The sequence below is a fragment of the Sinocyclocheilus grahami genome, unplaced genomic scaffold (assembly GCF_001515645.1).
Source record: "Sinocyclocheilus grahami isolate Dianchi unplaced genomic scaffold, SAMN03320097.WGS_v1.1 scaffold32.1, whole genome shotgun sequence".
Classification (NCBI taxonomy): domain Eukaryota; kingdom Metazoa; phylum Chordata; class Actinopteri; order Cypriniformes; family Cyprinidae; genus Sinocyclocheilus; species Sinocyclocheilus grahami.
In genome coordinates, this window is record NW_015505211.1 from 757,840 (window position 1) to 771,295 (window position 13,456).

Consider the following 13,456-nt stretch of genomic DNA (forward strand, 5'->3'; position numbering starts at 1 on the left):
ATTTCGAAACGATTCGTTCCAAGCAAGTTTGGAGCAAACCCTTCCCTTCCATAAGCCTACTCTGCTCTGATTGGTCAGCTGGCCAAGCCTGCTGTGATTGGCACAGAGAGGAGTCCTTGAGCAAGTTAGCAAGCGCTACCTGACAAAGCACCTTTACATAAAACAATAACATAGTGCTCCAATCCGTTCTTATAATAATGACATAAAATACAAAAACAGTTATGCAAGCGAATCGTGCCCACAGCTACAGTTTAGCTGCTAAATTGTGAACACTTAAAACAATAATGGTGGCTATGTTAGCTGAGTGCTAACGTGACTAACTGAAGAAACAATACAGTTTGGAAACCAAAATATGTATACTGTAATGTTAAAAGAACGACAGACAAAAGACGCTCTGTCTTAACTTTTAACCAGAACGCAGAACCAGCCTAACTAACTCGTCTCTCTCGCATTAACCCTATAACTAACGGTGCAGCAAAATAAACAGCAATTTCACATTGATTATAAAGTCTGTGTGCTACCATACATTCTTTGTTATTAAACAAATTAATTAGAAGTTACACTCAACACTCAATGTGAATGGGTCGATTAATCAGTCTACATTAATCGACACATTCTTAGGAAATAGTGGGTTCACAGCGAATTACCAGAACTACTTTAGTAAGACAGTAATATCGTGCTTTACTTGGAAACCTAAAGCTGCACTAGGTATACATCACATATTAGCACAAAAACTTGATATTTTGAGCACTCAATTGAAAATGTACATAACGTATCAATTGTACTTACAGGTTGTGGTTCGGAGAGCTTGTTAGTCCAAATTAAGAAGATTAGAAGCCAATGAAGATAAAAGCCAAGATAAGAGAAGCAGTCCTCAGTAAAATGACATGCACACAACAAAAGGTTCGAATTGTATTTCTGTAGTATCCTTGAACACAGCGTCTTCTCAACATGATGTAAACACACTAACTAGCGGAAGTGTTTGTGGGCAGGTCAGACTCTGTTCATATTTCGCGGGCAGGCGAGGATTATGCAAATGTGTTACCCAGTGACGTATACCGGTAACAGGCAAAAGATTCGAAAATATGATGACTCGTTAAGGCGATTCAGAATCGACTCTCTCTTTTGAGAGACAATATCTTTATTTATCATGCACTTTTTTGATTAACAACTTCACAGATTGTTTTCATTTAAGGATAGCTACATTATAAACTGCAAAAGATATATTTTTCAAAAACCCATATGACCTGCTCTTTAATGTATGTAACCTAGGCTGGAAGATTGTGCTTTTTTCAGTGAAAAGTTTCTCTTTCTGTGGTTCTAATAGCGTCTGTATGCTTCATATACAGATTGAGCTTTCTCGTTCCGTTTTTTTTTCCAAACACTGAACTTCAAACACATTGATGCCACTTGATTCACCTCATTCTTGAAGTGAACTTTTGCCCATTTGGTGATTAATTAAACTGTTTCGGACCGCTGCTTGAATAGAATGCAACGCCTAATTTAACGCCTAAAATAGAAGCAAATAAAGTGTGAGAGTATGCATACAATATCCATATGTATGTAATTTCAATGCTATGGCCTTTGTGTGTTACTAATACATTTTGAAAGTTGCTTCTGTTAACATTAATGAACTATTAACTTTATAATCAATGTCATTAATATTTAATATTAATATTTGTATTCATTTACAAAGTATGGTTTAGTACTTTTTTTTCATTCAGAATCCATTTTAAAAACTATCTGTTGATTAATCGGTATCGGCCAGTGTAGTACAACCTAGCTATCGGTATCTGCAAAATCCACATCGGTCGACCTCTAATACATAAACATAAGTAGAACACAGATTATGCAACAAAAAATCTTTTACCAAAAACACCAAAACCGAAGTTTTAATTTAGGCAAAAAACAAAACTTAAAATAAAGTAAATAAATAAATAAATAAATCTGGGTAACTAAACCTATTTTAAATAAAGTAGATTTTTATTGTAAATATAAATGAAGTGTGAACAAATGGCAAACATGCTCTAATCTCTCACCGCTGCGTTTGGCCCAATGGTGCAAACACGTTCTCTTCACCAGCGTCTCATCCACCTTCCCACCAGACATGTTATCCATGAATTGTCGCCCGTGTTCTAGAGCCAGGTAACAGTCATTGTGGAAGTCCCTTTCCTCCACACGCACACATGATGGTACAGTGGTGCCCCCTGGCCCTTGGGAAGACAGTCCCTCTGGGTCCAATGCCAGCATAGGGGAGAAGGGATTAGTGCACTGATCCTGCAGGAGAGAGATAAGCTCGTCCGGGACTCGATCCTTGCCTCCACCCCCTGTCTTCTCCAGCGACATGCTCCGTATCGCCTCAAAGCGTTTCTCCGCCTCCTGGCTCACGTCCGAACCCCGTCCAATGATATCCAGCTCGTCTTCCAGAAAGAGGCCAGAGCCATTACCGTAGCGCCGATTGACGACGGCACTGAAGCCACACCCACAGGGATACTGGGCCTCCATGTTTGGGTCGCTGATGTAGATGCCCACGTCAGTGCCTTTGATGTTCATGTTGCAGACACAGATGCAGCAGCTGTCGAAGTTGCAATCCTTGAACAGGTTCATAACAGACTCTGACAGGATGAGGTTGACGTATAGGCTGTGGGCTTCGGGGATGGAGGGAACCGTTGCAGGCTCGACAGAGTTGAGCGGCCTGCAGGTGGAGGGCGTCGAGGCTGGCGAGTACAGGTCCGAGTTCTCATATTTGAGGGAACCTTGCACACTGGCTGGGCCTCTGGGGGTCCGGGGTGTCCTTGGGGTACGAGGGGTGGGAGCTGAGAAGCGAGGCGTGGCAGGGGATGGGAGGATGCTCGTGCCGCTGTTGCTGGGCGGAGCACTGTTAGACAAGAATGGCGTGTGGGTCTGAGGGGTGTACGTCTGGATGTACTCTTGTTCCATAGCATTGCTTTCACTAGAGTGCAAAAAGCACAAGACAAGAGGTTAATTGGGACATCATTGAAGTCAAACCCTACAACAAATGAACGACATTTAAATCATCTCGTCTATTCTCACTACCATAGATGATTATTGGGTATTACACAGCGGACATACATCATGAGCTGCAGTACTGTACTTGTATCCTAAGAAGACCTCTAGGTGGGTGGGAGTAAGAAACTATTTTTAGACAGATGGTCCAACAGGCAGCTGTGCGAGAAATGAAAGCACAGCTTGTGCCACATGGAGTGTGTGCGTGAGTGTGAGAAGGCCGAGTGTGGCCTTTAAAAACAGGCAGGCGTTTGAAGGTCCCCATTTGAAGACGTGGCCCAATCCCCCAGCTGCTGTGGGTTATAAAAGACGACTAACCAGCTCTGACTTAAACAAATGTGGACTTTATGACCAGACTTATCACCCTGTCATCGACCATTCGCAACACCCCCCCTCCTCTCTCGATTTCACTAAATTTCTACCGACATCAAAAATAATGACCAAGAACAGTGTGTTCTTTTTGCTCTCTGAGATTAATGTATGAAAATAAATATCAGATTATTTTTTCCTCTCTTTTGATATAGCGGCAGTATAGAGACAATACAAGCAGCATAACTCAAGTCTAACTTCAGACTAACAGAAAGAAAGTGTTTCTGAAGTTCACCCTGACACAGGTTCATAACATCACATGAAACGGCAAACCAGACGACAAGATTATGAATTAACACCACGTGAATAACAATCAGATGTGGTCGTCTGAGCTAACACCAGCTATTCAAATAAACCAGTCCACGAGAAACAGAGTTAGCTTGAGTGTGGACAGTGAAGAAGCTCTGAGATAAGCAGCTTCTAAATATAAGAAAATAAAAGGACAGTGGCAGCAGATGGATTAGCTAATTACCCGTGTGTTAACACCTGTTCTTTGCTTTTATTCTCTATTCGCCATTACTAAGAACAAGAGGTGTGTGGGTGCAACTGATTCCACAGAGCATGAGTTTGTACATACAGTTCTTGGGTGAATCTTGCAGAAAATTATATTTTACCACAAAGATCAAAAGGGAAAGATATTTCACACAGAAAATAAACTTTTTTGCATTGTACCATAATTTATGACAATTAAAGGCAAATAGATGGCTGAATGAGAATTTAGCAAGGAATTTTTCTTTACTGTCTGAATGAACAAAATCTTAATAGCAATATTTTTATTTTATCATTTTCATTTTGAATTCGGGGTGAAATATGGCCCAGACATTTCTTTGTGAGACCCTCTTAGTGCATACAAAAGTCTGTATAAAGATATATGTGGTTCATACAGTAGGTTCAGTACATTTCACCCCAGATGTGAAACTCACCCATCCTTGCTGAAAATGGTCATAGCAGGTACAGAGTTAAGTAGCTCTAGTTTTCCCACTGTCCAGCTGGGCCTGTAAACACACTCATCAGGCAGTTTGATAGGGGGCAGGCACTGACTGGGCAAAGACTTCAGGGGGGCAAACATGGAACAGCCCACAAACGGCTGACACAAGTCAGGCTTGTACACAAATGAGAAGTCCTGGGGAGAGAGAGAGAAAACCATATTCAATTTGCTGTCATGCCATTCCCGTTCTATAGCAATTCAATAATTTTTTACAAATGAATTAACAAAGAAAGCACTTAAATGAGTAAATGCATGCAAGCTAATTTCAACAAGTTTAGAGGTCATAAAACATTTAAATGGCTGCCAAAAAAGTTTTTTTCATAATATCAAACATGAAGTTTATTCTGATTGGCTGTGGTTGTGTTGCTCTTTAAAGCACTTCACTGTCAGTGAAGACAGAAAAATGACTTAGCACTGGAAACGTACAGCACTGCACATGGTTAGAACATGGTGTAGCAGTCGTCTTACTAGTCTCACCTTGATTTCAGAAGGTTTGGGGCTGCAGAAACTCTCCTCCACCTCGATTTTAAACTGACCACCCAGAGCAGTAGGGCCATCTAGAGTGTTGAGGCCAGAGCCTGGCTCCATACATCCATACTCTTTGTTCATGGGAGAGTAACCCATGTTGTGCTGCTCTAATGACGGAGGTGTAGGGAACATCTGGTGTAGATCAGCCGTGCCTGAGGGATGGATGAGCAGAGGGAAAGATGACATGTAAACGGAAGGATGCAGGGGATAATGCACAAGACATCTATAACAAAAAAAAAAATTTTAAGTCATCTCTATTTCCTACTTATTCTTGTGGAAAGCAAAAGGACTTATTGTCAAAATGTCAAAGTTGCTCTACAAAACAACTTTAAAAAAAAACGTTTTGATTTGGTTTATTAAAAAGCATATAGTATTTCTGAGCCCTTTTTTGCATGTTAAAGAAAACATTCTGTTCACACTCAAAAAAATATGTGCATGATGATGTTACTGCTTGTCTGCGAGCAATGTAAAAATTGCCACAATGGCCAGCAGGGAGCAGTATACAGAGTTAGAATGAAGAAGTAAACCCTGTATATTTATAGAAACAGACTGTGCTCACTTATACAGGAGACAGGGTCCAGTGTGGCTGGCTTCGACTCCTTGCTGCCAAACTTCTCATCTGCTCCATTTACAGCTCTCCTTGCTCCAGGCTATGGAGAAATACACAAATTAGCCAAAAATCAGAGCTATGATGTCATTAAAATTACAGCAATTCCTCTAAAAGAGGGCAAAAAACCCACATTTCCATTGCAACATACCCTTATTTTTAAATAGCCAAGTAATGATAATTTTAACAGTAATTAGGTATTGATGATATATTTTAACATCTAATTATGAACTGCAATCAGCTCCGAGCACTCGCGTCATTGTGAAAATTTGCCAAACCAGCAGAATTTATTTTCACACAGTGGCACAAAGGGGACACAAAATAGAAAGAGATAATAAAAAGACAGCTTGATACTAACTGTTTGTTCGTCCTCATCTGAGTTGAAGAGGTTGTCCAGGTCTTTGAATGAGACTGCCAGGTCTGAATCATGTATGAGGCTGGTGGAAGCAGCCCGGTTATGGGCCGCAGCCAGCTGAGCATCTGAGAGAGAGAAAGCTTAACACACAGGCTTGTTCTCCAGCTTTATCTAGTGTAACCACAGCCTGGGCTTGAGACCATATCAGGACGAGCCCTTTTCCTCACTCAGTGAACACATTTAACCTTTATGGGCAACAATACACTAAAGTGACCCAGGCTGTCAACAGGGAAACCATTTCAAATAAAATTAATGGGCTCAGGGTTTAAGAGGGGTTCATGAGAGTCACTGGAGTGTAACAGGACAGTCCTTACCATCTGATAGTGCAGCACTGCCATCTTCTCCCTGTGAAAGAGCAAAATAACAGCAAATGTTTAAAAAAAAACACATTATATAATGCACAGACACACAAAGGTTATGTTAGATTAGATATGCAGGGTCCAAAATGTGCTTTGACACTTATCAATCGCAAATTAGTTGAGACAAAACTAGAACATACACTGTAAAAAGTGGTGACTTCCAAATGTTACCTCAAAGAGCTATTTCTACTTGATTTAACCCTTAAAATTGTTCTGTTTGGTACAGATTAATGTATTTAGGTGATACTTTTGACATGAATAAAACCAGTTAATTTAGATGTTATTTCTTTTCAGAGTAGTCCTCAATATCTAAGAATTAGGCACACACTGATTTACTTTTCCACAAAACACAAGATGAAAACAGTCCAGAGTGTGTCAGTTCGTGATCATATGTTGGTTAACAATCACCCAGAAGCAGCCAAAACATCAGAAAAGGTGACAGCAAAAGAAGAGTGAGGCGAAAGAGACAAACAGGAGACGACCAAAGAGTGAGTGAGTGAGGAAGCTAGGGCTGCCACTAACGACTATTTTTATTTAGATTAATCTGTCGACTAATTTATCGATTAATCTAAACGATTAATTTCCCACACACAAAAAAATCAACCATTTTAAAGAACATTTTATTAAACTTGCAACTTTGCCATTCAGTAGTGTACCATAAAAAGTATAAATGTAAACAAGCCATTGACGAAATGTAAAACTAAAAGAGTAAAAATGTAAACAAACCTAATAAAAATGAAATAAAAAGAAAATAATTACAAAAGTCAGAGAAAGTCAGCATGTTCTTAATGTCAATATATCCCCATGTTCTGGGCTTCTGTTCATTACAACTATGAGTGCAACTACAAAGGGGGAAAAAATATGCTTCAATTAACCCCAACAGTTGGGATTTCACATTAAATAAATGCAAGGTTTAGAGTCCACTAGAATCAAGTATTACAATTTTATTATTAAAAGTTATTATTATTAAAAATTTTAAGTATTAAAAGTACTCTTAGAAATGTGTAAACTACAGATTTAAACAGACATCTCCAGCATGATGAAAAAGATGATGAAGAGATGAAGAGAGGACTTCAGTAGTGAAACTCCAAACGAAATCCAAATTTCTATGAAATCCTTTTTTAAAGCAAAAGTAAAGTGCACCAGAGTGCAAGCAGCAAGTGTCCATCTCATAGTCCAGGGATCCTCAAATCTGGCCCACGAGATCCACTTTCCTGCAGAGTTTAGCTCTAACCCTAATCAAACACACTTGAGCATGCTAATCAATGTCTTCAGGATCATTAGAAAATCACAGGTAGCTGAGTTTGATCAAGGTTGGAGCTAAACTCTGCAGCGCATTGGACCTCCAGGGCAAGATTTGAGGAACCCTGTCATAGTCCAAATCACTGAAATCAAAGTTCAGTATTATAGTGTAAGAATGACAACATGACCACATGTTCTGGTCTACTAATAATAACATATTATAATTCATAATTAATTTTTGTGGTAATAAAAATAGATGTAGGCTAAGTGAACAACAGTCTTTAAATTTACTATAATAATAATGCAATAATAATTAGTTCAAATAAAGTATCAAAAGCAAGAAATCATATGGTTTTATTGAACAAAACTGTTAAAATACTGCATTATAATGTAATAAAGCCACTGATCAATATATAATTATAAAATGCAATATAATCTCTATTATAGATCAGTGAATAGAGCTAATGTACAGTACGCATTACAACAAAGGCCTGTAGGGGGCGCCAACGGCCTGACGATTGTTTTAACACATTACTGTGCGATCTAATACTTGTTTAACATTGACCAAGCATCATTTAATTCAAATGTCCACTTAATTTTTAATATTTGGCCATTTCTTTACGACAGAAATGCTATAACCACTGTAATTTAAAGAGGTCATATGATGTTGCTAAAAAGAACATTATTTTGTGTATTTGTGTAATGAAATGTGTTTAAGGCTCAAAAAACACATTATTTTCCACATACTGTACATTATTGTTTCTCCTCTATGCCCCACCTTTCTGAAACACGTTGATTTTTACAAAGCTCATCGTTCTGAAAAGCGAGGTGTGCTCTGATTGGCCAGCTATCCAGTGCGTTGTGATTGGCCGAATACCTCAAGCGTGTGACGGAAATGTTAAAACTCTTACCATATTGTGATGCCCAGTCCGGCCGGAGCGACGAGACAAAAAGCTAATGTACAGTACGCATTACAACAAAGGCCTGACGATTGTTTTAACACATTACTGTGCGATCTAATACTTGTTTAACATTGACCAAGCATCATTTAATTCAAATGTCCACTTAATTTTTAATATTTGGCCATTTCTTTACGACAGAAATGCTATAACCACTGTAATTTAAAGAGGTCATATGATGTTGCTAAAAAGAACATTATTTTGTGTATTTGTGTAATGAAATGTGTTTAAGGCTCAAAAAACACATTATTTTCCACATACTGTACATTATTGTTTCTCCTCTATGCCCCACCTTTCTGAAACACGTTGATTTTTACAAAGCTCATCGTTCTGAAAAGCGAGGTGTGCTCTGATTGGCCAGCTATCCAGTGCGTTGTGATTGGCCGAATACCTCAAGCGTGTGACGGAAATGTTAAAACTCTTACCATATTGTGATGCCCAGTCCGGCCGGAGCGACGAGACAAAAATATTAAAACCCATTATAAACGAGGAATGTGTTGCATCCAGTGAGGACATAATTTTGGATTATAATGACTTATACTGTCTCTTCAGTTAAAATTAACATCCCTATAATGAATATGTGGACATCAAAACGTGTAAACTCAGAGTGAGGGTTTGAGCTTTTATTTTGAAACCGCGAGATAATGATGTATTCTCCTGTGTTTGCGTGGATTTATAAATGATTTACCTTACAAATCTGATGAAATGGCGCACGTTGCTTTCCCAGATGAACGTTATAATAAACCCAAACTCTCAACAACATGCAGAGATGGAGTTTGAGCCGCTCCACACATGTAAATGATAACAGTTCCTGTGGAACAGCATTTACTGTGAACGGAGCCGCTGAGAGACGCACATACCTACACGCCTAACTGCATCACATATAATTATTTAATTAAATCGTAGCGTTTGTGAATTTACAGTTATGCTTAATTATGGATTCTTGTCCGTGAAATGCGCCACTTCCGGTATTTTGGATTTTTAAAAATCGAATAGAATCGACGAATCACGACAGCCCTAGTGGAAGCATATTTATAGTTTACCACCAAATTATATCTTCCACGCACAGAATAATAAATAACATTCTAATATAAGAAACAGCACATGCTAATGGGACTGCAGCTTTCCCTCAGCACTTTACAAACCCTCTCCAGACCCTTAACATGCCCCTAATGCAACCAACACATCTCAGAGCCACCATTACAATGCAAGCCGCATGCTATGCAAAGATTCATTACGCTGTGCATAATTTCATTATGCTGCAGGCCGTCTCTGCAAAAAGAGTGTAATCTGTTGCTCCGTACACAGACTTCACTTCCTAATGACCAACTCTGTAATAAACGCCAGTACATGCAAATCACTCCGCCCCATAATCGATAGCAGAACCCTGGGGTGGAGCACAGGAGTTAAGTCGGCAATTTTCTATGTAGACTATGTATTTTACAACAAATGAATGCTGCTTTGTGTTTACACATAACAGACACATGTGTGTTATAAATGAGTTTGTGCAGCACCATATGGCCTACCTTACTTAAACCTCTCCTGTGACAGCAAAAAGTGGCTGTACGGTTACTAAGGCACACAAATGATGTGTAGGTAAGAGTAGGTACCAAAAAAGCTGTTACAAAACAATGAAGTAACAGAGTACAGAAGGACAAAGCTGATTTTTGTTAATCCTTCGCAGCTGCCAAAAAAACACTTAAAGTATGTGTGAAAATCCAAAAGGAATAGGAGAGACTTGTTCACCCCCTCTATGCTCTCCTCCACGTTTGACGGTGTCAGATTCAGATCTCAGATGGGAATCTCCCATGAGCTGAAGACAGCAGACATGATGCCAGCATATTACATGCTACACTGCAAATGTAGAATCTGCGGTGTCTAAAATTCATTTTTGCACAGAACAAGTGTCCATGTGATGAAATGGTATTCACAACTCATTCTATTTCCGTAACATTGTGTACTTCCAACTGAAAATGAAACTAACTTGTGAAAAGTGAAGAGCACCCTTACATTCACCATTCAAAAGTTTTAGGTCCGTAAGCTTTTTTAATTTTTTTTCCAATTAATACCTTTATTCAGTAAGGATGCATTAAATTTATCAAAAGTGCTAGTAAAGACATTTATAATGTTACAGAAGATTTATGCTTAAAACATGCTATTCTTTTAAACGGCTTCACGGTTTTCACAGAAATATTAAGCAGCACAACTAGTTCTCAACAATGATAATGTTTCTTGAGAACCAAATCAGCATATTAGAATGATTTCTGAAGGATCATCTGACACAGAAGACTGCAGTAATGGCTGCTGTAAATTCAGCTTTGCCATCACAGGAATAAATGACATTTAAAAAAATATTGTCATTGTAATATTTTTTGACAATATTACTGTTGTACTGTATTTTTCATCAATTAGATGCAGCCTCTGTGAGCTTAAAATACCTTAAAAAAAAAAAAAAAAAAGGAAAAAAATCTTACCAACACCAACATTTTGAACATTAGTTTAGCCCAAAGAGTAGTGCATTATGGGATATCTCTAGCAAAAAACTTTGCTCACCTTGTGCTTCTTCCCTGGTTCTCTATCTCCCCCAGCTTTGTCTTTCTTATCTGAGAAAGTGAACTTAACATCTCCATCGACAAAGGCGTAGGGGTCGACCTCAGGCTCGTGGTCGCCGTCTGTGATGGCTGCAGCCAGGTGCTGGTTCTGTCGCTGCAGGTACGTCTGGATCCGTTCATCTGAGACCTTGAGCGGCCTTTTGGAGGCAACCATTAACCTGGACAGGACAAAAGAAAAAAAAAATACGACTAAAATATTATAACACTGCTTGTATACCATCATAGGGCTTTATAATATTCCTCAATAAAACGATAACAAGAGTTCGATAAATGCTCAATATAATGTTTATGTGGCAAAAGCAGAACGAAACAGCGTAACTTATTTGAACCGTGCCACATGGACCATTTATCCGTTCGGATCAAAGCTCAAACAGCAGCGCAGCGCGAGTTTAAAAGAGCAGATGAGTTTACTAGCTGACATGTCTCAGTTAAGTGACCACTAAACATCGCTGTGGGATCCAGTGTGAAGTAGGGGTGGGAGAAAAAATGTGATTATCCGATGCATCTCGATTCTCTCTTCAGCGATACTGAATTTCAGAATAGATTCTGAGCTTGTTTTTTTCCCTCGCAAATGGCACGTGCGCACACTAGAGACGCGGCGGGCTTCATTGCACAGAATTTGCGCTGTGAGACACGTGCGCATTGCTTGACAATGTGTGCTTCCACCCGCCGTTATTTCAGTATTTTACTTTAGATATGCTGTTTGGAATGCAGTACTATTAGATGCACGAAACTCGCGCACTGACAGACTTTCACGTGTACTTTGTGTTTGTTGTCCTGAAGCTCGATCACGGCTGAGGTTAAATGCACTTGCATCTCTGAATACTTTTATATGGAATTGATGTAAATACAGTCAGTTATGTTTTCAGAGCAGGACAGAACATCTGATATATCGAAATAGATCTGTGCATTAGTGTAAATGCAACCTGTTTAAGCTGCCACTGTCTATGATCTCATCAATAATAATCAAATGGCAATAATGCTGAGGAAAAAAGAAAACCCCACAACTAGCCTATTGTCTGTAAACTTTCGGATACTTAAAGAACACTTATTTTAAATAAGTAATTGTTTTTAAAAGTCTGTTTATATTATATAATAAAAAAAATTGCACAAATTAAATTTGATAAAATTTATATGAAAATGTAACCATGTGCAGTAATATTGAGAACTGAGAATGTGACGCATCGTGATATAGAGTTGATAATGATATTTGAATTGAATCGTGAAACCAGTGAAGATTCACACCCCTAGCTATTTTTAAGATGGCAGTACTGACATACAGAGATTCCAACTATAAGCAAAAAGCATAGAAACGGCAATTATGGTTAAAATGTAAAGTTGTAAAGATGTATTTGCACAGCAGAATAATTCATTAGGAAAAAATGTAGATAAAGAATAATTTTGGAATCGGATCGTGACTCCCAGAATCAGATCAGATCGTGAAGTGCCTAAAGATTCCCACCCCTAATGTGTAGCGCTTGAATTTGTCAAAGAACACAAATGACTTGGTGATTTAAATTAGTTTAAAGCCAGATGAAACAGTGCTGATAAACAGGAGAAACTATGTCCGTAACAATACAGTCTGAAGGCTTTTCATCTACAAATCGCCATCATTTAACATGGATTTACTGTAGTATCAACACTAACTGCACCATGGTATTGTGCCAGAAATGTGTGATATTCTTTTCAAATTTTATTAGGCCTATATCATTAACGCAGACATGTATTAAAGGAGAAATATTATGCCCCTTTTTACAATCTGTAATATAAGTCTCTGGCGTCCCCAGAATGTGTCTGTGAAGTTTCAGCTCGAAATACTCAGATCATTTATTATATAATTTTGAAAATGCCTATTTTGAGTGGAAGCAGATATGCGTTGTTTTTCGGGCCTGTCTCTTTAAATGCAAATGAGCTGCTGCTCCTTCTGATTATCATGTTTATCGCGATGAAATCATGCGTTATAAACCATATGGGTTTAAACTTCTGAGATACGGTTTTGCACATGGACAAAGCGGCCACCAGACAGCATGCGAGTACTAAAAACACACGAGTTACAAAAACAGTCAGTTATGTCTGTGACGGTAAACAGCTGGGAAATAAATTGCATGTTTATTTTAGATGTGTGGCAGCAGCAATATACAGTGGTGTGAAAAAGTGTTGGCCCCCTTCCTGATATCTTTTTTTTTTGCATGTTTGTCACAACTTTAATGTTTCAGATCATCAAACAAATTTAAATATTAGTCAAAGATAACAAGTAAACACAACATGCAGTTTTTAAATGAAGGTTTTTATTAAGGGAAAACAAAATCCAAAACTACAAGGCCCTGTGTGAAGAAGTGTTTGCCCCCCC

The 13,456-nt window shown here is 38.6% G+C and overlaps 1 protein-coding gene across 1 annotated transcript in view; it reads right to left on the reverse strand.

Moving 5' to 3' along the window:
* The window catches only part of LOC107576664 (mediator of RNA polymerase II transcription subunit 13-like), a 115,670-nt gene that overhangs the window by 19,210 nt on the left and 83,004 nt on the right, over nucleotides 1-13,456 (reverse strand). The window contains exons 10-16 of the mRNA XM_016262810.1: nucleotides 11,048-11,264; nucleotides 6,249-6,279; nucleotides 5,878-5,999; nucleotides 5,472-5,562; nucleotides 4,862-5,064; nucleotides 4,320-4,519; nucleotides 2,040-2,953 (exon numbers count right to left, since the gene is read on the reverse strand). Coding sequence (XP_016118296.1) covers nucleotides 2,040-2,953; nucleotides 4,320-4,519; nucleotides 4,862-5,064; nucleotides 5,472-5,562; nucleotides 5,878-5,999; nucleotides 6,249-6,279; nucleotides 11,048-11,264 — 1,778 coding nt within the window. The remainder of the gene's footprint in view (nucleotides 1-2,039; nucleotides 2,954-4,319; nucleotides 4,520-4,861; nucleotides 5,065-5,471; nucleotides 5,563-5,877; nucleotides 6,000-6,248; nucleotides 6,280-11,047; nucleotides 11,265-13,456) is intronic.